The sequence below is a fragment of the Globicephala melas genome, chromosome 10 (assembly GCF_963455315.2).
Source record: "Globicephala melas chromosome 10, mGloMel1.2, whole genome shotgun sequence".
Classification (NCBI taxonomy): Eukaryota; Metazoa; Chordata; class Mammalia; order Artiodactyla; family Delphinidae; genus Globicephala; species Globicephala melas.
Genome location: NC_083323.1, coordinates 57,197,913 through 57,222,887, shown reverse-complemented (window position 1 = coordinate 57,222,887; position 24,975 = coordinate 57,197,913). Strand labels below are relative to the sequence as shown.

Sequence of the window (24,975 nt, the reverse complement as noted above, 5' to 3'; positions counted from 1 at the left end):
GTCTGAAATTGTCTTTATTCTGGACTCATAATCAGATCATAGTTTGGCTGTGTGTAGAATTCTAGGTTGGAAATAATTTCCTTCAAAAATTTGAAACCATTCTTTCTTGTCTTCTATCTTACAATGTTTTGATAAGCCTAACTGCTCTGATTCTTGATCCTTGTATGCAACTTGTCCTTTCTCTCTAGAAGCTCTTAGAATTGTTTGTCTGTGTCCAGTGTTTTGAAATTCTATAATGATGGATGTGGTGTGGGCCTGATTTGTTTTGCTATCAGTGTGCCCTTTCAATTTAGAGACTCAGTTCTCCATTTCAGGATAATACTTTAAAATAATTTCTGTGATGATTTCTTCCATTCTGAGTCTCTGTTCTTTTTGTGGAACTGTCATTATTCAGATATTCAACTTGCTGGACTGATCCTTTGCTTTTTATTAATTTTCTCCTAAAGTAGAGCAAATTTGATTTTCAACTTTATCCTCCAGTCTTTCTACTGAATTTTTATTTCTGCTATCATGGTTTTGATTTCCAAGAGCTCTTTTTTTCTTACCTGAATAGTAGTTACTTTTAAAAATAGATTCCTTGTTGTTATCTTACACACACAATATATTATCTCTCCGAGGATCTTGATGGATTTTTTGTTTAATTTTCAGTTGCTTTTTCTCCCTTGCAATTTGTTTCCTCTAAGTTGCTCTTTTTCTTCTTGCTTGTTTTGGTGTCTTCCTTGTACATTAAATACTTTCCTTAAATGTTTTATGATCCTTGGCTGTCAGCTTATATTTTAGAATGAGAATATTAAAAAGCTGATTGGAAAGATTGTGTGAGGGCTGGGGCACATAGGCCAAGGGCTTAATTGTAGGATTCCTTCACCTGTTTCTTTAAGAGAAGCCTGATGAGAGTATCTTTGGGATTTCTCTTTGGGGCTGGACAGACTCTCCAGATGAGTTTTTCCAAAGATACAGTCATTTCATGTTTATGTTTGTTTAGGAATCAATTTCACAGGTTTGCTAAATCAGTTACCATTCCTCCATTTGCTTTCTAGCTTCTAAAATGTTGCTGCTGTTGTCTCCTTTCCCTGTCCCTTTGTTCCTACATGGCCTGGAGGATAATACGTGCATTCGCCGCCTGCCCCTCTCCCCCCAGCTCCCAGTTTTCAACTGGAAGTCCCCATTATTTCTTTAGGATGATTTTATTAGACGACAACTGCAGGATCGCGCTGAAAGGTTTTGACAGAAATTACCAGATTGCCCTTAAGTTGTATGTATATGTGAAAAGAGGAATACTATTATATAATAATTGTTTTGCCACAAGTATTAAGCAGCTTTCAGGAGTATTGCGTGCACGCACCCATACGCCTCAATCCTCCGCCTGGCGGCGGCCGGACACAATACAAGAAAAGGCTTAAAAAGCAATTAGAGATGCGCACAACAGCTGGGCGAGGACGGAGAAAAACTGCTTAACTCGGCCTAGCGGGTAGACGGTGCCTCTCTGGAACTGATAGAGGGTGGGAGGGGGTCCGATATCGTTGGTGATTGGTTGGCCTCTCTGACCAATCGTGAGCAGCGAGTGGTTTTGCTAATCGTCGTGATCCACCTCCTCGTGGGCTTTGGAGGCACATTAGCAAATGGGACTAGGGCACATAAGAGGGACAGAATATTTAGCCAATAACACCTTGTGGCGTTGATGGGCGGGGTGAGGCCGCCGCCAGGTTTAGGGCGGAAGGAGTTGTTCTGGATTAGAAGGGGAACGAAAGATGGCGGCGGAAACGCTGCTGTCCAGTCTGTTGGGGCTGCTACTTCTGGGGCTCCTGTTTCCCGCAAGTCTGACCGGCGGTGTCGGGAGCCTGAACCTGGAGGAGCTGAGTGAGATGCGTTATGGAATCGAGATACTGCCGTTGCCTGTCATGGGAGGGCAGGTGAGGAGGCGTAGAGGGGACGAGGGTCCGGGGCAGAAGGGGAAGGGGGAGAAGGTAGAGGAAGAAGGGCAGCTGTGGAGTCTGTGGCGGGAGCCTAAGGAGAATCGGGAAGAGTTAAGCAGGGGTTTTATGAGGACTCCGGAGGGTCGTAATCAGAGACCCATTCCCTTGGGGCCAGGGCCTGGGAGGGGTGGGGCTTCCCACTGTCCACTTCAGGTCCCAGTTCCTGATTGAAACACTCAGACTCCTCCCCCGTGGAGAAGTGGGAGTGCCCTCGCCCCTCACTCGCTAAACACAGCTGGAGGACTTGTGGTTCTCTCTGTCTTGACCGGGCTCTTCCCCAGGATATGAAGAGGGATCTCGTTGTTCTCCCTGATCCCAACCTCTCTTTGCCTCCCTGCCCCCCGACCCCCACTTCTTTCCCAGAGCCAAGCTTCGGACGTGGTGATTGTCTCCTCTAAGTACAAGCAGCGCTATGAATGTCGCCTGCCAGCTGGAGCTATTCACTTCCAGCGTGAAAGGGAGGAGGAGGCACCTGCTTACCAAGGGCCTGGGATCCCTGAGTTGTTGAGCCCAATGAAAGATGCGCCCTGCCTGCTGAAGGTGAAAGGGACTGGGATGGAGGGAACTAGGGCTTGGAAACTATCTATTTGGGAACCATTGTGCCTGTGAATGAGGAGTGATGGGGAGGATCTGTTGGAGTTAAGAAGGCCATTGAAGGAGTAGGCATATTGTACAGATAGGAAAGAAGCAAAGAATCCTGTAACCACAGATGACACTTTGCTGAATGTAGAGGAGAGTTAGAAGAGCTCAGAATTAGGGTTAAGCTAAGACTGAGGTGCTAAAGAGGGTCAATGTGGGGCAGTAGGGGCGCTCCCCTAGAGAAGCCTTCCTGGTAAAGTCACCCCCTCCCCTGTCACTCTCTGCCCAGTATCCTATTTTATTTTCATCATGGCACTTTTCATGATCTGAAATCATCTTTTTAACTGAATCGTCCGTTTATTCATTTTTGGTCTGAGTCCTAGCACTAGAACGTAAGTCTATGAAGTCAAAGAATTTATCTTGTTCACAGCTCTATCCCCCGTGGCTAAAACAGTGTAAGAGGGTTCAATTAATACTTTAATATTCTATGTTTCCCTGGTCTGAATGCTACAAGGATATCATGGTTTCATATCTTTATGGACGACAAAGAAGGATTTTTTTTCTTTTTTTGGCTGTGTTGGGTCTTAGTTGCCGCACGTGGGATCTTCATTGAGGCACACGAGATCTTTCACTGCGGCACGCGGGCTTCTCTCTCTAGTTGTGGCGTGCGGGTTTTTCTTTTCCCTAGTTGTGGCATGCAGGCTCCAGGGCGCGTGGGCTCTCTAGTTTGAGGCACGTGGGCTTAGTTGCACCACGCTATGTGGGATCTTAGTTCCCTAACCAGGGATCGAACCCACATCCCCTGCATTGCAAGGCAGATTCTTTACTACTGGACCACCAGGGAGGTCCCCAAAGAAGGACTTTTTTATAAAAAGAGAAGAGTGGAAAGCCTCCAGGTGCAAACCACTTAGGCTGTAGAGGTCTCTCTCCAAGTCACAGAAGGCAAACAGGCCCTCCCTCCTCACCGAGAACCTGGAGGATTGAGTGTGGAAGCAGAGGGAGATGAAAAGTAAATGAGAGATTATGTGTCTTGGAGCCAGGAGAGATTCTGGTTCCAAGAAGAGACATCTGTACTCCATCCCCCGATTGTTCGTTTTTTTTTACTGTCAGACCAAGGACTGGTGGACATATGAATTCTGCTATGGACGCCACATCCAGCAGTACCACATGGAAGGTGACTCCCGCCTACATTTTTCCTAAGCCCTCAGCAACCTGTCATGGAAGGTGACCTGCCTCCCCAGTTCCCTTCCCTCCTAGTCCTCTGAGGACAGGGTAACCACGCTTCACTGTGCTTTCTCTTGCAGATTCAGAGATCAAAGGTGAAGTCCTCTATCTCGGCTACTACCAATCGGCCTTCGACTGGAATGATGAAACAGCCAAGGTGGCAGGAGTGTGGGATTGGGAGAGAAAGGGGTCTGGGCTGCAGACTGAGAGCCCTGACGAGAAGGGGAGGGTCAGGATTAGCTGACGTGTTTCTTGGGGTTTGTTGGCTATTAGGATAAAGTGCTCTTCTTCCCCCTTGCTGTCTTTCTCACACCCCTCCCTCCTGCCTGATATCCTCCCCAGGCCTCCAAGCAGCATCGCCTGAAACGCTACCACAGCCAGACCTATGGCAACGGGTCCAAATGCGACCTCAACGGGAGGCCCCGGGAGGCTGAGGTTCGGGTGAGTCTTGGGTGAGGGAAGTTGACACTCCCCCAGTGACAACTCAGATTCTAAGGGAAGAGGGCAGGGTTGCGTGGTATAGTCAAGAGTTTCTCTCCCAGACCCTAAACTCTAAGTTTAAGACTCATATTTCTAGCTTCGCGTCACTGCCTGGATTTTCAGAGGCAGTTCAAGTCAACATTTCCCAAATCCTCCCCTCTGGACCCCCAACCACACTTTTATCTGTGTTTCTCCTTTTTGTCACCTAAGCTGGACATCTGAGTGTCATTATTGACTCTTACTTCTTCAATTGTCCTCCTTTCATCATTTAACGACTCTGCAATGAGGTCGTGCTGGTGTAGGTATTGGGCTCTGCTCTGGGGGTACAGTGGTGAGCAGACACGCAGCCCCTGCCCTCATGGACTACAGTCAGGAGAGGAAGACAGAGATTAAAGAATCACAGAAATGAGCCTGTGATTACAAACTGAGAAGTGATATGGAGGAAAGGAATCAGGGTCAACAACAAAGTCCACTCTCTACTTCTAGACTTCTCTCACAACTCGCCTCTTCTTTCCCATGCTTGGTACCTTCATCTCACTTGCATCACTGCCAACAGCCTCTTAACAAGTGTTCCCCATCCAGTAGTCCTTAACTGAGTTCAGGCAGACAGCTGTATGGTAGGCAGAGTTTCTCAGGTGATTCTAATGTGTATTCACAAACATAAACACCTGTAGAGAACCACGTGACACAAGAATTATCTTCACGTAATACAGATTTGCACATGCAGCTGTGTGCTGGTAAATGCGGAGCACCGGGATCGCCAGGGTAGGGTGGGGTGGTGGAGGGGGAAGCCCAGACGTAATGTTTGCCAGTATCCATGGTATAAATATCCCCATCGTGGCAAAATTCATACTATCACTGTGATGTCAATCATCTTGCGACATCCCTGAAAACTTACCAGTTGGCTCTGGCGAACTGGCCTGACCTGGCTTCAGCACACCACTATGAGCAAGTGTCCCTTCTCTACCGAGTTCTGGAAAGCCTTCAATAATTATGCCTCACACAAAGGATAAGATCCAAACACTTCAGCACAGGCTGGGGTGGCAGCAGCGGAGGTGGTGGGAAGCAGCCAGATTCTGGATATATTTTGAAGGTAGAGCCAAGATTTGTTGATGGATTGGATGCGAGGTGGAGTCAAGTATGACTCCAGGGATTTTAGCTGGAGCAACTGGGAGAATGGAATTGTCATTTACTCAAGTGGGAAGAAACTGGTTTGGAGGAAGAAACTAGGCTGGTGTTGGACATATGAAGGTCAAGATGCCTATTAGATATCCCAGTGGTGATGGTCAGCTGGTAGTTGCGTCTGTAACTCTGGAGTTCCGGGACAGGGTCTGGGTTGGAGATATAACATCTTACTGTGTTTCTGTCCCACTGCCCTTCTTCCTGTCCTTTGAACCAGTGAGTCTTATTGTTCCCTCTGCCTAGCGCCATCTTCCCAGAGATCTTTGAATGGCTGGCTCCATCCTGTCAGGTTATATACACCTATGACACCTCCACAGGGAGACCTAACATAGGCACACAGACACACACACCCTTCCGCCTTGATCCTGGTAAACAACTACGGTGTTTTATATTCTTCAATGCATGTATCATTTCCTGAAATTAGTTTATTTTTTGAGTTTAATCTGTCTCTCTATCCCCAGTAGAATAAGCTCTAGGAAGTCAGGGACAATGTCTGTCTCATTTTATGCTGTATCCTCAGTGCCTTCAACAGCGCCTGGCACCAAGTAGGTGCCCAGAGATTATTTACTGAATGAATGGAAGAAATGATGAGCCATTTCAAAGGCCACTTTATTTTACGTGACCTTTCTTGGCTAGCCCAGAAAGTTCATTGTGTTCCCTCAGCGCTTCATATACATGCAACCACGTCCACATATATCCCCGTCTTAGCCTGTTTGGGCTGCTGTAACAAAATACCACAGGCTGGGTAACTTATAAACAACAGAAATTTATTTCTCACAGTTCTGGAAGCTGGAAGTCTGAGATCAGGGTGCCAGCATGGTTGGGTGAGGGCCCTCTTCCAGGTCACAGACTTCTTGTGTCCTCACAAAGGAGCTCTGTGGGGTCTCTTTCATAAGAGCATTAATCCCATTCATGAGGGTTCCATCGTCATGACCTAAGCATCTCCCAAAGGCCCCACGTCCTAATACTGTCACACTGGGCATTAGGAATTCAATATACGAATTTTAGGGAGACACAGACATTCAGACTACAGCAGCCCACAGCATCCACACACACATATGACCTATTATAGCGCTTGATCGTATTGTTTGTTTCTTTACTTGTCTGTACCTCCAGTAGGCCGAGAACTGAAGGCAATTTTCCTCACATCTGCTGAACCATATGCCCTGTGCTAAGCACTGGAGATGAAATGGTGACTGAGAGACCCAGTCCTGCTCTCAGGAGACAGACATTAAATAAAGAGCCACAGGAAGCAGGGTAAACTCTCTGATGGGTGAGGCACTTCTCACAGGGGAGCACACGATAAAGGAACTAATCGAGTCCAGGTCAAGGGGAGGCCTCTGGAGGAGGTGGCCTTTGAACCAGCAGTTGAAGGATGAAGAGTTAGTCCAGCAGCTATAGACCAGTGGGAAGGAGAGGGCGTTCCAGGCGGAAGGTACAGTGAGTGCAAAAGGCCTGGAGGCAGGAGGGATCGATAGCCGTTCCCAGTGACTGGAGGGAATTGTGGGAGATGAGGCTGGGCAGTCTTTAGGGGCAAGTCACAGGTCATGAAGCTCTGTAGCTGTGTTGAGGGGTTTGGACAATCGGAGAAACGAGGGGCGCCAGTGAAGTACTTTGAGCAGAGTGGTACCATATTCGGTGTTGGTTTTGAAGGCTCGCTCTGGCTGGAGCATAGCAGATGGGTGGGAGACCAGTGAGAAGGTGGTTGCAGTAATCCAGGTGAGAAAACAAGGTGGTCCAGGGGTGAAGACATGTGAATTATTGGAGAGATTTAAGGGGCAAAATCAATATAGTAAGATTCCCAGGTTTCTGGCTTGAGCAACTGGATGGATGGTGATTTGTTTTTGAGATGGGTACAGTGGGAAGAGGAGTAGGTTTGGTGAAGGAAAATGATGATTTTGATGTTGAATACGATGATTTTAGTGGCTGTAGGCATCCAAGTAGAGATATCTGAGGAGGCTGTGGATCTGTGGGTCTGGAGCTGACGAGAGAGATCTAAATAGAACCCAGAGTGCTGGAGCCATCAACATACTGTTAATGATTGAAGCCATGGTATGGATGAAATCCCCCCCCTGCCCCCCGCCCAAGAAACAGGATATAGTGAGAAGTGGGACAGAACTGTGAGGAAGCCAGCATTGAAGCCTGGGCAGAAGGGAGCTTTGCCAAGAAGAAGCGACCAGAAGGGAGACTGTGGTGACATGGAACCCAGGAAGGACATGTCTCAAGGAGGGACTGGTCCATGTTGTTGGCTGCATCTGAACCTTCAAGGAAGTGGAGAATTAAAAACTGCTTGTGGGTGATCATAGGAATTGTTATTTTAATAAAAGCAAAACAGGAACATGGAAATAAAAATTCAGACTGTAGGGATGGGAACCAGATGAAAATTGGTAAGTCCTCTGCTCCCAGTCTCCCCTGACCAGTCCTTGGGTTGGACTCAATGCCAGAGGTCATTGGCAATCTCCACCAGAGCAGTTTTAGTGGGCTGGTGAAGCTGAGGTGTTGAGGAACGTGGTGAGGAAGTGGGAATCTTTGAAGAAGTCTGGCTGTGAAGGGAAGGGAAAAGGCGAGCACTAGTTAGCAGGGCTGTGGGCTTGGGAAAGTGGGACTTTGTGCTTGTTGTTTCATGTGTTAAGATAGGAGCGTGTTTAAATGCTGGGTGGACCTAGTAGAAAGGAGGCAAGGCTGAGGTTCAGGAGAAAGAATGAGAAGAGAATGTGGGCAGGGCTGCGATCCTGAGGAGGCGGCTCTGTGCTTGTAACTAGAACAGAAAGATGGCATATTTGCTGGGGAGTCTGGAGGTTTTAGTGGCAGAAAGTTGAGGGCGTTCCTCTGTGGCTGCTTTTATATCCTGATGGGCCACCCAAGTTCGTAGCCCGAGTGACTGAGTGAATCCCCCACTCCGGGGCAGGCCTGGTGAAGTTCCATCTTCCCAGTGCCTCCTTGGCGGGAGCAGTGTGCACAGCGTTTGGTAAAAGTGCAGTTTCCGGGGAGTTTTGGAGCAATCGGTTAGCCATCTGGAATTAAATAAATTTGGATCCCTATCTCAATTCGTACATTAAGATTTCAGAGAGATCTAAGATTTTTCCATTAAAATGTTTAATTATGAAACATTTCAAACATACAGAAAATAATGTCAAAGAGACCCATAAATCCACTGCCAAGTTAAACAGATGTTAACATTTTGCCATATTTGCTTCAGATCTGTTTTTTTTAATAGAAGGAATAAAATGCTAATGATATAGTAAAAGCCACCCTCTCATTTCTTCCCTCTCTTTCCTCTCCAGAAACAACCACAACCATCTCTATGCTTGCTTTGTACTTTTATTAATGCTACACATATCACAGGCAATATATGTATTTTGTATTTTGAAATTATACATTGGTATAGTTTTGCTTTTTCACTAATCCATGTTTTTACCATTCTGTGGAGTGACATGGAGATCCAGTTCGATGACTTTTTTAAAAAATAAATTTATTTATTTTTGGCTGCGTTGGGTCTTCATTGCTGCACGGGGGCTTTCTCTAGTTGCAGCGAGCGGGGACTACTCTTCGTTGCGGTGCGTGGGCTTCTCATTGCGGTGGCTTCTCTTGTTGCGGAGCACCAGCTCTAGGCGTGCAGGCTTCAGTAGTTGTGGCACGCGGGGTCGGTAGTTGTGGCTCACGGGCTCTAGAGCGCAGGCTCAGCAGTTGTGGTGCACGGGCTTAGTTGCTCCGCGGCATGTGGGATCTTCCCGGACCAGGGCTTGAACCGTGTCTCCTGCATTGGCAGGCGGATTCTTAACCACTGCACCACCAGGGAAGTCCTAAAATGGGTTTTTCTATATCTGTAAAATATGCTGTTGAGATTTTGATAGGATTGCATTGAATATGTATATCACTTAGTGTAGTATTGCCGTCTTAGTAATATTATGTTTTCCAGTCCATGAACATGGAATGTCTTTCCATTTATTTGTATCTTCTATAATTTCTTTTGATAATGTTTTGTGGTTTTCAGTGTACGAGTCTTTCACCTCCTTGGATAAATGTACCCTAAGTATTTTTTTTTTGATGCTATTGTGAATGAAATTTTTTTTTAAATTTCCTTTTTGAATTGTTCATTGCAAGTGTATAGAGATACAACTGATATTTGCATGTTGATTTTATTCCTGCGTCTTTGCTGAATTCATTTATTAGCTCTAACAATTGTCTTGTTTGGGTTCCTTTGGATTTTCTTTTCTTTTTTTTTTTTTTCAGGAGAAGGAAGGATTTATTACTTACAGCAAGTACGAAGGACAGGGGGGATCTTTCCCAAAGCAGTGTCTCCCCGAACAGCAAAATTGGGGAATTTTTTAGCTAAGGGTACAAGCATACTCATGAAGAGGCTTGAGTAGAGGAGATCAGCATAGAATTGGGGCAGAAGTGGACAGAGTCCAAGCTTTAGTGTATTGAAGTCAGGAAGGTCAGTATCATTATTCTGGCCTCTATCTGGGTGGGGGCCTTAGTTCCTACAGAACTCAAAGACTGTATCAGATTGCTATGTATATCCCTTGAGGAGGAGCTAAAACTGCACCCCAGATGGGACTCAAACCCGCAGTCTTCCAAGTGAAACCACACAGCTCGTCTCAGGACTTAATGAAGCTCAGGTTCTTTATGTTTCAGAGCAGAAGGAATTCAGCAAGAGGGAAAGTGATAGGTAAGAAGTAGATTTATTAATATCCTTTGCAAAGAGGTTGCAGGAAAATGAGGCACAAGAGATGGTCATGTCCCAGGTCTCAGGTGAGTTCCTGGGATGGGCCATCAAGTGAGGGTCCTTGATTTTGTGCAGGAAAGAATTCAAAAAGCAAGCCGTAGTAAAGTGAAAGGAGAGATACACATTCCATAGGCAGAATGTGGTCCATCTCAGAAGGCAAGCATGGCCTCCTTTGGATTTTCTATGTGTAATGTCATGTCACCTCTGAAACAGATAAATTTACTTCTTCCTTTCCAATTTGGGTGCCCTTTATTTCTTTTTCTTGCTTAATTGCTCTGGTTAGAACTTCTAGTACTGTGTTAAATAGAAGTGACATAAAGTAGGCATCCTTATCTTGTTCCTAATATTAGGGGAAAGGCTCTCATTCATTCATCATTGAGTGTGACATTAGTGGTGGGGTTTTCATGTATGGCCTTTATCATGTTGAGACATTCTCTTCCTAGTTTATCAAGTGATTTTATCATGAAAGAATGTTGAATTTTGTTAAATGCTTTTTCTACGTGAATTGAGATGATCATGTGGCTTCTTTCTGCATTCTATTATATTAATGTGATATATTATGTTATATAGATTGATTTTTTTATATGTTGAACCATCTTTGCATTCCTGGAATAAATCCCACATAAATCATGATGTATAATGCTTTCAGTGTGCTGCTGAATTTGTTTTCCTCGTATTTTGTTGAGAAATTTTGCATCTGTATTCACAAGGGATATTGGCCTATAATTTTCTTTTCTTGTAATACGTTTGTCGGGCTTTGGTATCAGGGTAATGCTAGCCTCATAGAATGAGTTAGGTAGGCATTTTTTAATATATTCCATATTTAATTCCTTAGTTACTTACATTTTCTCTATAGCTTATCTTTTTCTTTTGTTTAGAATGTCTTAAATGTACCTTTAACTAACAAAATTTTTTTTCAGAACAAACTTTTTATTGAAGTAGAGTTGATTTACAATGTTGTATTAGTTTCAGGTATACAGCAAAGTGATTCAGTTATATATGTATTTTCAGATTCTTTTCCATTATAGGTTATTACAAGATATTGAATATAGTTCCCTATGTAGGTCCTTATTGTTTATTTTATATATAGTAGTGTGTATCTGCTAATCCCAAACTTCGAATTGATCCCTCCCCCACCCCCTTTCCCCTTTGGTAACCATAAGTTTATTTTCTATGTCTATGAGTCTGTTTCTGTTTTGTAAATAAGTTCATTTGTATCATATTTTAGATTCCACATATAAGTGATATATGGTATTTGTCTTTCTCTTTCTGACTTACTTCACTTAGTATGATAATCTCTAGGTGCATACATGTTGCTGCAAATGGCATTATTTCGTTGTTTTTATGGCTGAATAGTATTCCATTGTGTATATATACCACATCTCTTTATCCATTCATCTGTCAATGGACATTTAGGTTGCTTCCATGTTTTGGCTATTGTAAATAGTGCTGCTGTGAACATTAGGGTGCATGTTTCTTTTTGAATTATAGTTTTATCCGGATATATGCCCAGGAGTGGGATTGCTGGATCATAGGTAACTCTATTTTTAGTTTTTTTGTTTTTGTTTTTTTTGCGGTACGCGGGCCTCTCACTGCTGTGGCCTCTCCCGTTGCGGAGCACAGGCTCCGGACGCGCAGGCTCAGTGGCCATGGCTCACGGGCCTAGCTGCTCTGCGGCATGTGGGATCTTCCCGGACCGGGGCACGAACCCGCGTCCCCTGCATCGACAGGCGGACTCTCAACCACTGCGCCACCAGGGGAACCCTATTTTTAGTTTTTTAAGGAACCTCCATACTGTTTTCCATAGTGGTGCACCAATTTACATTCCCACCAACAGTATAGGAGGGTTCCCTTTTCACCACACCCTCTGCGGCATTTATTATTTGTAGACTCTTTAATGATGGCTATTCTGACTGGTGTGAGGTGATACCTCATTGTAGTTTTGATTTGCATTTCTCTGATAATTAGCAATGTTGAGCATCTTTTCATGTGCCTGTTGGCCATCTGTATGTCTTCTCTGGAGAAATGTCTATTTAGATCTTCTGCCCACTTTTTGATTAGGTTGTTTGTTTTTTTTTGATATTGAGCTGTATGAGCTGTTGTATATTTTGGAAATTAAGCCCTTGTTGGTCACATTGTTTGCAAATATTTTCTCCCATTCCATAGGTTGTCTTTTCGTTTTGTTTATGGCTTTCTTTGCTGTGCAAAAGCTTTTAAGTTTAATTAGATCCCATTTGTTTATTTTTGCTTTTATTTCCACTTCTCTAGGAGACGGAGGCAAAAAAAATTTCTGTATTTTATGTCAAAGAGTGTTCTGCCTATGTTTTCGTCTAGGAGTTTTATAGTATCTGGGGTTTTTTGGGGGTTTTTTTCTGTTGTTTTTTTTGGCTGTGTTGGGTCTTTGTTGCTGTGGGCCGGCTTTTCTCTAGTTGCGGCAAGCAGGCTTCTCATTGCAGTGGCTTCTCTTGTTGCGGAGCACAGGCTCTAGGCGTGCAGGCTTCGGTAGTTGTGGCATGTGGGCTCAGTAGTTGTGGCATGTGGGCTCAGTAGTTGTGGCTCGTGGGCTCTAGAGTGCAGGATCAGTAGTTGTGGCGCACGGGCTTAGTTGCTCTGAGGCATGTGGGATCTTCCCAGACCAGGGATCAAACCCATGTCCCCTGCATTGACAGGCGGATTCTTAACCACTGTGCCACCAGGGAAGTCCCAGTATCTGGTTTTATATTTAGGTCTTTTAATGGGATTGTTTTCTTAATTTCTCTGATATTTCATTGTTAGTGTATAGAAATGCAGCAGCTTTCTGTATATTAGTTTTGAATCCTTAACTCCAATATGATTAAAATTTTCAGTCTTTTTCTTTATAGTTTGTACTTTGGATCTTTTATTAAATACTTTTCTATTCACCTATATTTTTGAAGTTTTAGAAGATTTCTTATTATATTTCGGACTTCAATTCAATCAAAAATTTAATGTATAGTGTAAGCTTGGGACCTAAATATACCTAATTTCCATCAGGATAACCAGTTGTCCCAGCATCATTTATTGAGTAATCTGCATTTCCTCTCTGATTTGTAGCACCACCTCAGTCATTTATCAGGTTCCAATATATGTGTGTACTTTCTTATTGGCTTCTCTTTTGTTTTAAAAGTCTGTCTATTACTAAGTTTTGTTATCTGATAATGTGCATTTTCCTTTGTTCTTCAAAACCATCTGGGCTATTATTGGATAAGTTCTGTGAAAAACTGTTTTGGGAGTTTTAACTGCAAGTATGTTGAATTTTAGATTAATTTGGAGAGAATTGATATTTTATGATATTGAGTCTTCATATACTATGAACATGATGTTTACTTGTTTTTATTGTCTTGTACTTTAGTAAGATTTAAATGTTCTCTGTGAAGCTCTCGTACATCTTATGTGAGGTTAGTACTAGAGACCTTGTAGCTTTTGTTTATTTGTGTCTTGTGTGTATATGTACATGTTTCAAGCATACAGGCACCTTATAGTTTTTGATGCAATTGTAAATGGCATCTTTTAAAAAGTACATCTTATGATTGATTGTTGCTGGTGTATGGTCACATTAATTGATTTTATGTATTGATCTTGTATGTAGCAACTTTGCTGAACTCTCTCATTTCTAATAGTTTGCAGATTCCCATGGATTTCCTGTGTAAATAATCATGTCATCTGCAAATACAGACAATTTTGGTTTCTTCCTTTCTAATTCATATACATTTCATTTTCCTTATACTTACAGTGCAATAGAAATGGTGATGATGGCCATCTTTGACTTGTTCCTGACTTTAAAGGGAATGCTCCTGAAGTTACACTAGTTTTTAAAAGTATTTTATTTATTTATTTAGCCGTGCCAGGTCTTTTTGTGGCACGCAGGATCTTTGTTGTGGAGTGCAGGATCTTCGTTGTGGCGTGCAGAATCTTTAGTTGCGGTGTGTGGGATCTTTTTTTTTTTTTTTTTTTGGCTGTGTTGGGTCTTCACTGCAGTGCGTGGCTTTCTCATTGCGTTGATTTCTCTTGTTGCAGAGCAGGGGCTCTAGGCACGCGGGCTTCAGTAGTTGCGGTGCGAGGACTCAGTAGTTGTGGCTCATGGGCTCTAGAATGCAGGCTCAGTAGTTGTGGCACATGGGCTTAGTTGCTCCACGGGTTGTGGGATCTTCCCGGACCAGGGATTGAACCCGTGTACCCTGTATTGGCAGGCAGATTCTCAACCACTGTGCCACTAGGGAAGTCCCCATGTGGAATCTTTAGTTGCGGCATTCAGGATCTTTTTTCATTTGCAGCATGCAGGATCTAGTTCCCTGACCAGGGATCAAACTTGGGCCCCCTGCACTGGGAGTGCAGGGTCTTTATTTATTTATTATTTTTTTTTAAAATATTTATTTTATTTACTTATTTTTGGCTGCGTTGGGTCTTCATTGCTGCGCACAGGCTTTCTCTAGTTGTGGTGAGTAGGGGCTACTCGTCCTTGCGGTGAGCGGGTTTCTCATTGTGGTGGCTTCTCTTGTTGTGGAGCATGGGCTCTAGGCCCACGGGCTCAGTAGTTGTGACTTGCAGGCTCTAGAGCGCAGGCTCAGTAGTTGTGGCGCACAGGCTTAGTTGCTCCGCGGCATGTGGGCTCTTCCTGGACCAGGGCTCGAACCCGTGTCCCCTGCATTGGCAGGTGGATTCTTAACCACCATGCTACCAGGGAAGCCCGCGCAGGGTATTTAACCAAGGTTTTTGTTTTGTTTTGTTTTTAATAAATTTATTTATTTACTTTTGTCTGCGTTGGGTCTTCATTGCTGCATGCGGGCTTTCTCTAGCTGTGGCGAGCAGGGGCTACTCTTTTGTTGCGTGTGCAGGCTTCTCTTGTTGTGGAGCACAGGCTCTAGGCGCGCGGGCTCAGTAGTTGTGGCTCGCGGGCTCTAGAGCACAGGCTCAGTAATTGTGGCGCACAGGCTCTAGAGCGCAGGCTCAGTAGTTATGGTGCATGGGCTTAGTTGCTCCACGGCATGTACGATCTTCCCGGACCAGGGCTCAGACCCGTGTCCCCTGCATTGGCAGGCGGATTCTTAAACACTGCGCCACCAGGGAAGCCCGGGAGTGCAGGGTCTTAACCACTGGACCACCAGGGAAGTCCCTGAAGTTACACTATTAACATATTTTCCTGTAGGCTTTTTGTAGACTCTCTTTATCAGGTGAATGAAGATCCATTCTGTTCCTAATTTGCTGAATATTTTCATGATGCAAAGCTGTGGAATTTTAACACATGTTTTTCTGTATCTATTAAGAGGGTCCCATGGTTTTTCATCTCTGTTTTTTTATATGGTAAATTAAAGTAATACATTTTCTAAGGTTTTTTACCCTTGCATTTCTGGGATAATCCATCGTCATGAACTATTCTTAACACACTGCTATGTTCAGTCTCCTAATACGTGATTTTTACAGCTATTTTCATGTGTGAATTGGTCTATAATTTTCTTTTTTTGTATTGTGCTTACCTTCTTTTGGTATCAGGTAATATTAGCTTCATAAGTGCCTTGAGAATCTTCCCTCTTTCTTTGTTCTCTGAAATAGTTTGCTAAGATAGGAATTCATCTGTTCTTTAAAGGTTTGGGAGAACTCTGTAAAACTGCCTCATCCCCACAATTCACCACAGTATTGGTATATTGTGGCCATGGTTTTTACTACTGTTTTAATTTACTTAATGATAATAAAATTTTTTAGGTTTACTATGTCATGAAGCATTAATAAATTATAATTTCTTAAGCCATTATTTCATTCCTAAATTTTCAAATGTATTAGCATAAAATTAGTGTTTTATTTTTATCTAAAATCTGTTTTTGTAGGTATACCCCCTTTTTAATTCCTAATATTGACTTTGCCTTTTCTCTTTTTGTTGATCTGTCTTGCCAGAGATTTGTCTATTAGTCCAAGAGCTACCTTTTGACTTTGTTTATCCTCTCTATTGTCTGATTACTATTTCATTAACATCTTCATTATTTTATCTTTATTATTTCTTTCCTTCTTCTTCTTTTAAGTTTGTTCTGTTCTCTTTCTAACTTGGATTTTTTTTCACACTTAAAAAATTTTATACTTAATTTTTGAATAGGTATTAAATTTTCATAGCTCCAATGTAGAAATGCTTTACAAAGTATACAGAGAAAAGCCTCAACACACCTTTCCCCTCATCAGTCTCTTCCCATCCCCATAAAAAGGTAACCATTGTTAGCTTCTTTTTATACACTCAGAAATTTTTTTTGCTCTTATTAAAACATTTTTAAAAATTGAAGTATAGTAGTTGATTATATTATATAAATTACAGGTGTACAATATGGTGATTCACAATTTTTAAAGGTTATACTCCATTTATAGTTATTATAAAATATTGGCTGTATTCCCTGTGTTATACAGTATATCCTTGTAGTTTATTTTATACATTATAGTTTGTACCTCTTAATCCTCTATCCCTATATTGCCCCCCTCTTCATCTCCCCACTGGTAACCACTAGTTTGTTCTCTATATCTGTGATTTGACATTAAGTTATTTATTGCTTTTCCAATGTTAAACCAATTTTGCTTTCCCGAGATGAACCCAGTTCAGTCATATGTATTACCTTTGACTATCCTTTTATATCTTGTTGGGCTCAGTTTGTGATGTTTTAAAGGATCTTGTATAGTGTATCTCCTGAGAGATATTGACCTGTAGTTTTTCCTTCTAGTACTGTCCTTATCATGCTTTAGTGACAAGGTTATGCTAGCCTCAGAAAATAAATTGAAAAATATTCACTTTTTCTATACTCTGAAGGGTGTGTAAGATTGCAATTTTTTATTCCTTAAATGTTTGCTAGAATCACCTGGAAAATCATCTCGGTCTAGGTTTTCTTTGTGGAAAGATTTATGGAAACCCTTTATGATTTGTGGAAATCATAAACTTATGATTCATTTGATTTAGTAATTTTAGGAATATTCAAAGTTTTCTGTACCTAGTTGGGTCAGTCTTAGTAAGTTATATTTTTTAGGAATTTATCTAGTTTGTCTCATTTTTCAGATTTATTGGTATAAAGTTGTTCATGATATCCTTCTATTATCTTTCTAATTTCTGTAGCATCTGTAATTAGGTTCCTCTTTTCCTTGCTCATGGGTTATTTTTGCCTTGCTCTTTTGTTACTGGTCAGTTTCTCGAGAGGTTGGTCAGTTTTAGTAGACTTTTCAGAGAACTCATTTTGACTATGTTGACCTTCTGTATCGTATTTGTTTTCCATTGTATTTATTTCCACGCTAACCTTTATTTTCCTTCCTTCTACTTTTTTCAGCTTTAATTTGCTGTTTTCTTCTAACTTCTTGAAATGAATACTTAGTTCATTTCCAGCTTTTCCTCTTGTATAATTCGTCTCTTATAAATTCTCTCCAAGTACTACTTTAGGTATGTATCACAGTTTTCTAAGCCTATTTTAAGTTTATCTAATTTTCAAATGGATAATACTTTCCCATGACTCAAAACCCAGAAACTATAAAGAGGTGTGCAGTGAAAAATTTCCCTCCAAACTTCCCTCCCACCTGCTCATTTCCCATCGCGCCCTCCCCCCACCCCCGCCCCCCAAGTAACCCTGCTTAGATTATTCTTTGTCCTTCCAGCCTTTCTTTGTGTGTTTAAAAGCAATTATGACTAGAGATTCTTATTTCCTGTTCCCTTTTTTTACACACAATACACAGTATATTAAACAGACATTCTGCACCTTGTTTTTGTATATCTTGACAATAATTCTTAGACATCTTTCAGTGGCAGTACATCTAGAACTTTATTCTTTGTTTTCACATTTGCATAATGTTCCATTGTGTGAATATTCTATCATTTTGTCACCATTACTGTACTGATTAAAATAGTTTCCCCCCTACTTTTTGTCATTACAAAAGATTATTCCATTATACATATGTATATGTGTAACTGTATCTTGAAAGTGTAATTGCTGGGTGCAGGTTGTATATATTTAAAGATTGTCTTTTTAAAATTTTTGTTATGGAAAATTTAAAACACAGAATCAGAGATAATTGTCCAGTGACCCACCTGTGTGTCGTCTGGCTTGAGCCAATATGGCCAGTCTCATTTCATCTATCCCCTTGCCCACCCCCCTGCACTACACCTCCACTCCCAGATTATTTGGAAACAAATTACAGACATCATATCATTTCATCCATAAATATTTCTGTATTATCCCTAAAAGACTAGAGCCCTTTTAAAAATATAACCACAATACCATATCACACTAAAAAATTAACCATAATTTCTTATCACCAAATATTCAATAATTTTGTTTCCCTGATTATCTTATATATCTCATAATTATATAGATTTTAATGGTGATACCATTTAATTTGAGTCCTCAAATACAAGTCCTGGACCATGTAAGTTTCAATTTGTTGAGACTTGTATGGTCCAGTATATGTCAATTTCTGTGAATGATTCTTTGTGCTTGAAAAGAACGTGTCCTCTACTGTTAGGCACAGTGTTTTCTGTATGTCTTTCAGGTCATGATTGTTCAAATCTTTTGTATCCTTACTGCTTTGTCTCCTGCTATAATTATGGATTTGTGTGTTATTCCTTATTATTCTTTGAATTTATTCATCATTATTCTGTCAGTTGTTGCTTTTGTATCTTGGGGCTATGTATTAATTTGTTCAACAAATGTTTATTAAGTGTTTCTATGTGCCAGGCACTGTTCTAGTTGCTAGCGATATTTCAGAGAACACAACAGACAGAAATGCCTGCTCTAGTTGGGAGAGACAGACAATAAGGAAGATAAAGAATTACACACAATTTAAATTATCTTCCTCATAAATTGAACATTTTAACATTATGAATTGACCTTCTTTATCTTAGTAATTTTTTTACTTAAAGTCTCTTGTGTGATAATATTAGCTGTAACAGCTTTCATTGAGTTATGTTTACTTATTTTTTTCATCCTTTTGCTTTTATCTTTTCTATATTCTTATGTTTTAAATGTGTCTCTAAATAGCATATACTTGTATTTTTAACCATTTATATGTGTGTGTGTGTATATTTGGACTTATGTCTAACGTTTTATTTTATGCTTTCTTCTGTTCCACTTTTTTTTCCTCTCCTTTCTTGCTTTTGGTTTGCTTTATTTTGTCTTAATTATGCCACTTTTTCTCTCATCTCAGTGGGAAGTTATGCTCTTTATTTTTTTAAATAACATCTTTATCGAGATATAATTCACATACCACACAATTCAGTGTGCAATTCAGTGGTTTTTTGTATATTCAGAGTTGTACAACCATCACCACAATCAATTTTAGAACACTGTCATCACCAGAAAAGAAATCCACTACCCTTTAGCAGTTACTTTCCATTCCACCTCTGCACCAAACCCCATCCTCCCTCTAGACAACCTCTAATCTTTCACTCTATAGATTTGCTTATTCTGGGCATTTCATTTCATATATATATGCAATGTGTGACCTTTTGTGTCTGGCTTCTTTCATTTACCATGTTTTCAAGGGTCATCTGTGCATAGCATGTACTTCATTACATTTTATTGCCAAATAATATTCCACATTCTATTTATCCATTCATCAGTTGATGAACACTTGGGTTGTTTGCACTTTTTGGCTATTATGAACAATGCTGCTTTTAACATACGTGAACAAGTTTTTGCGTGGACATATGTTCTCATTTCTTTTGGTACATACCAAGGAGTAGAATTGCTGGATCATATGGTAATTCTATGTTTAATCTTTTGAGAAACTGCCAGACTGTTTCCAAAGCAGTAGCATCATTTTATAATCCCACAAGTGGTGTATGAGGGTTTCAGTTTCTCCACATCCCCATCAACACTTGTTTTTCATCTTTTTGCCTATAACCTTCCTAGTAAGTATGAAATGGCATCTCATTGTGGTTTTGATTTGCATTTCCCTGATGGTTAAGGACGTGGAGCATCTTTTCATGGGCTTATTAGCAATTTGTCTGTCTTCTTTGGAGAAATATCTATTCAGATCTTTTGCCCATTTAAAAATTGCAGTGTCATTTTATTATTGAGTTGTAAAATTTCTTTATATATTCTGGGTACAAGTCCTTTCTCAGATGTGTGATTTGCAAATATTTTCTCCCATTCTGTGGGTTTCCAGTTCACATTCTTGATGGTGTCCTTTGCAACACAAAGGCCTTTAATTTTGATGGATTCCAATTTATCTATTTTTTGTTTTTGTTGTTACTTGTGCTTTTGATGTTGTATCCAACAAACGATTGCCAGGAAGACTTACACCTATGTTTCCTTCTAAGAGTTTTATAGTTTTACATGTAGGTCTTTGATCCAGTTGGATTTAATTTTTTGTATATGGTAGGAAGTAGGAGTCCAACTTCATTCTTTTGCTTGTAGATATCCAGTTGACCTAGCATCATTTGTTGAAAAGATAATTCCCACTGAATCATCTGGGTAACATTGTTGAAAATCAAATGATGATAACAGTGAAAATTAATTTTTGGACTCTCAATTCTGTTTTCTTGGTCTATATATTTATACTTATGTCAGTACCACAATGTCTTGATTATTGTAGCTTTGTAGCAAGTTTTGAAATCCATAAGTACAATTCAAAATCCAATCCTGTTCTTTTTTTTCAAGATTGTTTTGGCTATGTGGAGTTCCTCGAATTTTCATATGAATTTTAGGAACAGTTTGTTAATTTCTGCAAAGAACGTGTCTGAAATTTTGATAGAGATTGCATTGAATCTGAAGATCAATTTGGGGAGTATTGTCATCTTAACAGTATTAAGTCTTGTAATCTGTGAACTTGGATGTCCTTCTGTTTGTCTTTAATTTCTTTCAGCAATGTTTTGTAGTTTTGGAAGTTTTTTTGTTTTGGTTTGTTTTTTTCCTGGGACATAGTGGGTGTTAAAGAATAGTTAGCTATTGGGGTTTTTTTGTTTTTTTGTTTTGGCTGCGTTGGGTCTTCGTTGTGGTGCACGGGCTTCTCATTGTGGTGGCTTCTCTTGTTGCAGAGCATGGGCTCTAGGCACGTGGGTTTCAGTAGTTGCAGCACACAGGCTCAGTAGTTGCAGCGCAGGGGCTCTAGGGCGTGCGGGCTTCAGTAGTTGTGGCACACAGGCTTAGTTGCTCTGGGGCATGTGGGAATCTTCCCCAACCAGGGATGGAACACATGTCCCCTGCATTGGCAGGCAGATTCATAACCACTGCGCCACCAGGGAAGTCGTATTGTTTTTATATTATTATTTTTTAAAAATTGAAGTATAGTTGATTTAGGGAGTTCCCTGGCAGTCCAGTGGTTGACTCTGTGCTTCCAGTGCAGGGGGCACGGGTTTGATCCCTGGTCAGGGAACTAAGATCCTGCAAGCCACGTGGCAGAAAAAAAAAAGTGTGAAGTCTAGTTGATTTAGTGTTTTGTAGTTTTCAGAATAATAGTTCTACACTTATTTTGCTACATTTATTCCCAATTACTTAATTCTCTTTGATGCTATTGCAAATGTAATTATTAATTTTATTTTTGGACTGTTCATTGCAGGTGTATAGAAATACAGTTGATTCCTATATCCTGTAACCTACTGAACTCATTTATTGTAATTTTTTTTTTTTTCTAGTAGATTCCTTAGGATTTTCTATATGCAAGATCAGGTCATCTTGTAAATAAAGATAGTTTTAGTTTTTCTAATCTAGATGCCTTTTATTTCATTTTCTTGCCTAATTGCCCTAGTCAGAACCTCCAGCATGATGTTGAATAGAAGTGGCATGAGCAGACATCCTTCTCTTGTTCCTGATCTCAGGGGGAAACCATTCAGTTTTTTACCGTTAAGTATAGTGTTAGCTGTGGATTTTTCATAGATGCCTTTTTTTTTTTAAATGCTACTTTTTTTTTTTTTTTTTTTTTGGCTGCATTGGGTCTTCATTGCTGTGCGCGGGCTTTCTCTAGTTGCAGCGAGCAGGTGCTACTCTTTGTTGAGGTGTGCGGGATTATTGCGGTGGCTTCTCTTGTTGTGGAGCACGGGCTCTAGGTGTGCGGGCTTCAGTAGTTGTGGAGCACGGGCTTCAGTAGCTGTGGCTTGAAGGCTCTAGAGCGCAGGCTCAGTAGTTGTGGCGCATGGGCTTAGCTGCTCCACGGCATGTGGGATCTTCCCAGACCAGGGATTAAACCCGTGTCCCCTGCATTGGCAGGTGGATTCTTAACCGCTGTGCCACCAGGGAAGTCCTATAGATGCCTTTTATCTGATCGATGAAGTTCCCCTTTTCCTTGTTTGTTGAATGTTTTGATCATGAAGAGATTTTGAATTTTGTCAAATGCTTTTTCTGTATCCATTGAGATAATCATGTGGTTTTTGTCCTTTATTCTATTGATAGGATGTATTAATTAAATTAATTGATTTAAAAAATGTTAACCCAACCCTGTACTCCTGGAATAAATCCCACTTGGCCATGGTGTGTAATCCTTTTTATATGTTGTGGAATTCATTTAACTAGTTGAGGATTTGGGGGGTTATAATCATGAGAGATTTTGGCCTGTGGTTTCCTTTTTTGTGATATCTTTATCTAGATTTGGTGTCAGCGTAATACTTGTCTCATAGAATGAGTTGGGAAGTATTCTCTCCTCTTCTATTTTTTGAAGAGTTTGAGACCGATTGGTATTTTTATTTTTTAAATGTTTGATAGAATTCATCAGTAGACCCCCCTGACCCAAGCTTTTCTATGTAGCTAGTGTTTTAATTACTAACTTAATCTCTTTACTTGTTACTGGTCTATTCAGATTGTCTATTTCTTCTTGAGTCAGTTTTGGTAGTTTGTGTCTTTCTAGAAATTTGTCCATTTCATCTGAGTTATCTGATTTGTTGGCATATAGGTGATCATCGTATTCCTTTACAATCCTTTTTATATCTGTAAGGTTGGTAGTAATGTTCCTTCTTTCATTCTCAACTGTACTAATTTGAGTCTTCTCTTTTTTTCTTGGTCAATCTAGTTAAAGTTTTGTCACTTTTATTTATCTTTTCAAAAATCAACTTTTAGTTTATTTTCTCTATTGCTTTTCTGTTCTCTATTTCATTCATTTCTGTTCTAATCCGTATTATTTCCTTCCCCCTGCTTGCTTTGGGTTTAGTTTGCTTTTCTTTTTCAGGTTATGGGTCTGATATCTTTCTTCTTTTTTGTATTTTACAGGTAAAAATTTTCTTCTAAGCACTGCTTTAGCTGCATTCCATAAGTTTTGATATATTGTGTCTTCATTGTGTTTTCACTCATCTTAGTATTTTCTGATTTTCTTGTGATTTCTTCTTTGAGCCATTGGCTACTTAGGAGTATATTGTTTAATTTCCACATATTTATGAATTCCCCCAAATTCCTTTATATTATTGATTTCTAATATCATTCCATTGTGGTCAGAGAACATACTTTGCCCCTCCTTTCCTTTTTAAATTTATTTCATTGAAGTATACTGGATTTACAATGTTGTGTTAATTTCTGCTGTACAGAAAAGTGATTCAGTTATATATACATTCTTTTTCATAATTCTTTTCCATTGTGGTTTATCAAAAGATATTGAATATAGTTTCCTATACAGTAGGACCGTGTTGTTTATCCAGTCTATATATAATAGTTTGCATCTGCTAATCCCAAACTCCCAATCCTTCTCTCCTCCACCTCCCCTCCCCCTTGGCAATCACAAGTCTGTTCTTTATGTCTGTGAGTCTATTTCTGTTTCATAGATAAGTTCATTTGCATAATATTTTAGATTCATATGTGATATCATAATGTATTTGTCTTTCTCTGACTTACTTCACTTAATATGGTCATCTCTAGGTCCATCCATGTTGCTGCAAATGGCATTATTTCATCCTTTTTTACAGCTGAGTAGTATTCCATTGTACATGTGTACCACATCATCTTTATCCATTCATCCATCCTATTCATCCATTGATGGACATTTGTTTCCATGTCTTGGCTATTGTAAACAGTGCTGCTGTTAACACAGGGGTGCATGTATCTTTTTGAATTATAGGAGAACATACTTTGTATGATTTAAGTTCTTAGCTCCTTGAACATATTTATAATGACTACTTTAAAATGTTTCTCTATTATAAAGCAGAAACTAACACACCATTGTAAAGCAATTATACTCCAATAAAGATGTTAAAAAAAATGTTTCTCTGTGAAATCTAACATCTGTGCCCTCTCACAGGCATGTTCTGTTGCCTGCTTTTTTCCTGTGTATGCATCACACTGAATTGTTTCTTTGCATATCTCGTGATTTTTTGTTGAAAACCAGACATTTTTGGTATTATATTGAAGCAAGTCTGAATACTGATTCTTGCCCTCCACCACAAGACTTGTTTTGGTTGTTTGCTTGTTTATTTCTTTAGTGACTTGGCTGGGCTATTTTAATGAAGTCTACTTCTCCTACAATATGAGGCCTCTGATGTCACTTCTCTGAGGGCACAGCCTTGGACATGCACACAGTCACACGAGAAGACAGTGGTTTCAGCAGGGCTCACTTTGTCTCTCTTGCTGATGTTACCCTGTCTGCCTCTGCTGGTCTCATACCCAGCTGTTCTTACCCACTAATTGCCAGCTGATTGCTCTGTAGTTTGTTACATGTGGGCCATAAGTTGGTCCATAGTCTGATCCAATTAAATTTGGGCCCCTTTACAGGGGTTGGTTTTTTTTGTTTGTTTTTTTTTTTGCGGTACGCAGGCCTCTCACTGTTGTGGCCTCTCCCGTTGCGGAGCACAGGCTCCAGACGCGCAGGCTCAGCGGCCATGGCTCACGGGCCCAGCCGCTCCACGGCATGTGGGATCTTCCC

General features: G+C 40.6%; 1 protein-coding gene across 4 annotated transcripts in view; it reads left to right on the top strand.

The window, feature by feature from the left end:
• Nucleotides 1–1,709: 1,709 nt before the first annotated feature.
• Nucleotides 1,710–24,975, top strand: part of OS9 (OS9 endoplasmic reticulum lectin) — a 29,634-nt gene continuing 6,368 nt past the window's right edge. For all 4 annotated transcript variants that reach the window (XM_030866488.2, XM_030866485.3, XM_030866486.2 and 1 more), the window contains exons 1-5: nucleotides 1,710–1,910; nucleotides 2,337–2,513; nucleotides 3,663–3,726; nucleotides 3,857–3,933; nucleotides 4,119–4,217. In XM_030866488.2, the coding sequence (XP_030722348.1) occupies nucleotides 1,749–1,910; nucleotides 2,337–2,513; nucleotides 3,663–3,726; nucleotides 3,857–3,933; nucleotides 4,119–4,217 (579 nt within the window). In that variant the 5' untranslated portion in view covers nucleotides 1,710–1,748. The remainder of the gene's footprint in view (nucleotides 1,911–2,336; nucleotides 2,514–3,662; nucleotides 3,727–3,856; nucleotides 3,934–4,118; nucleotides 4,218–24,975) is intronic.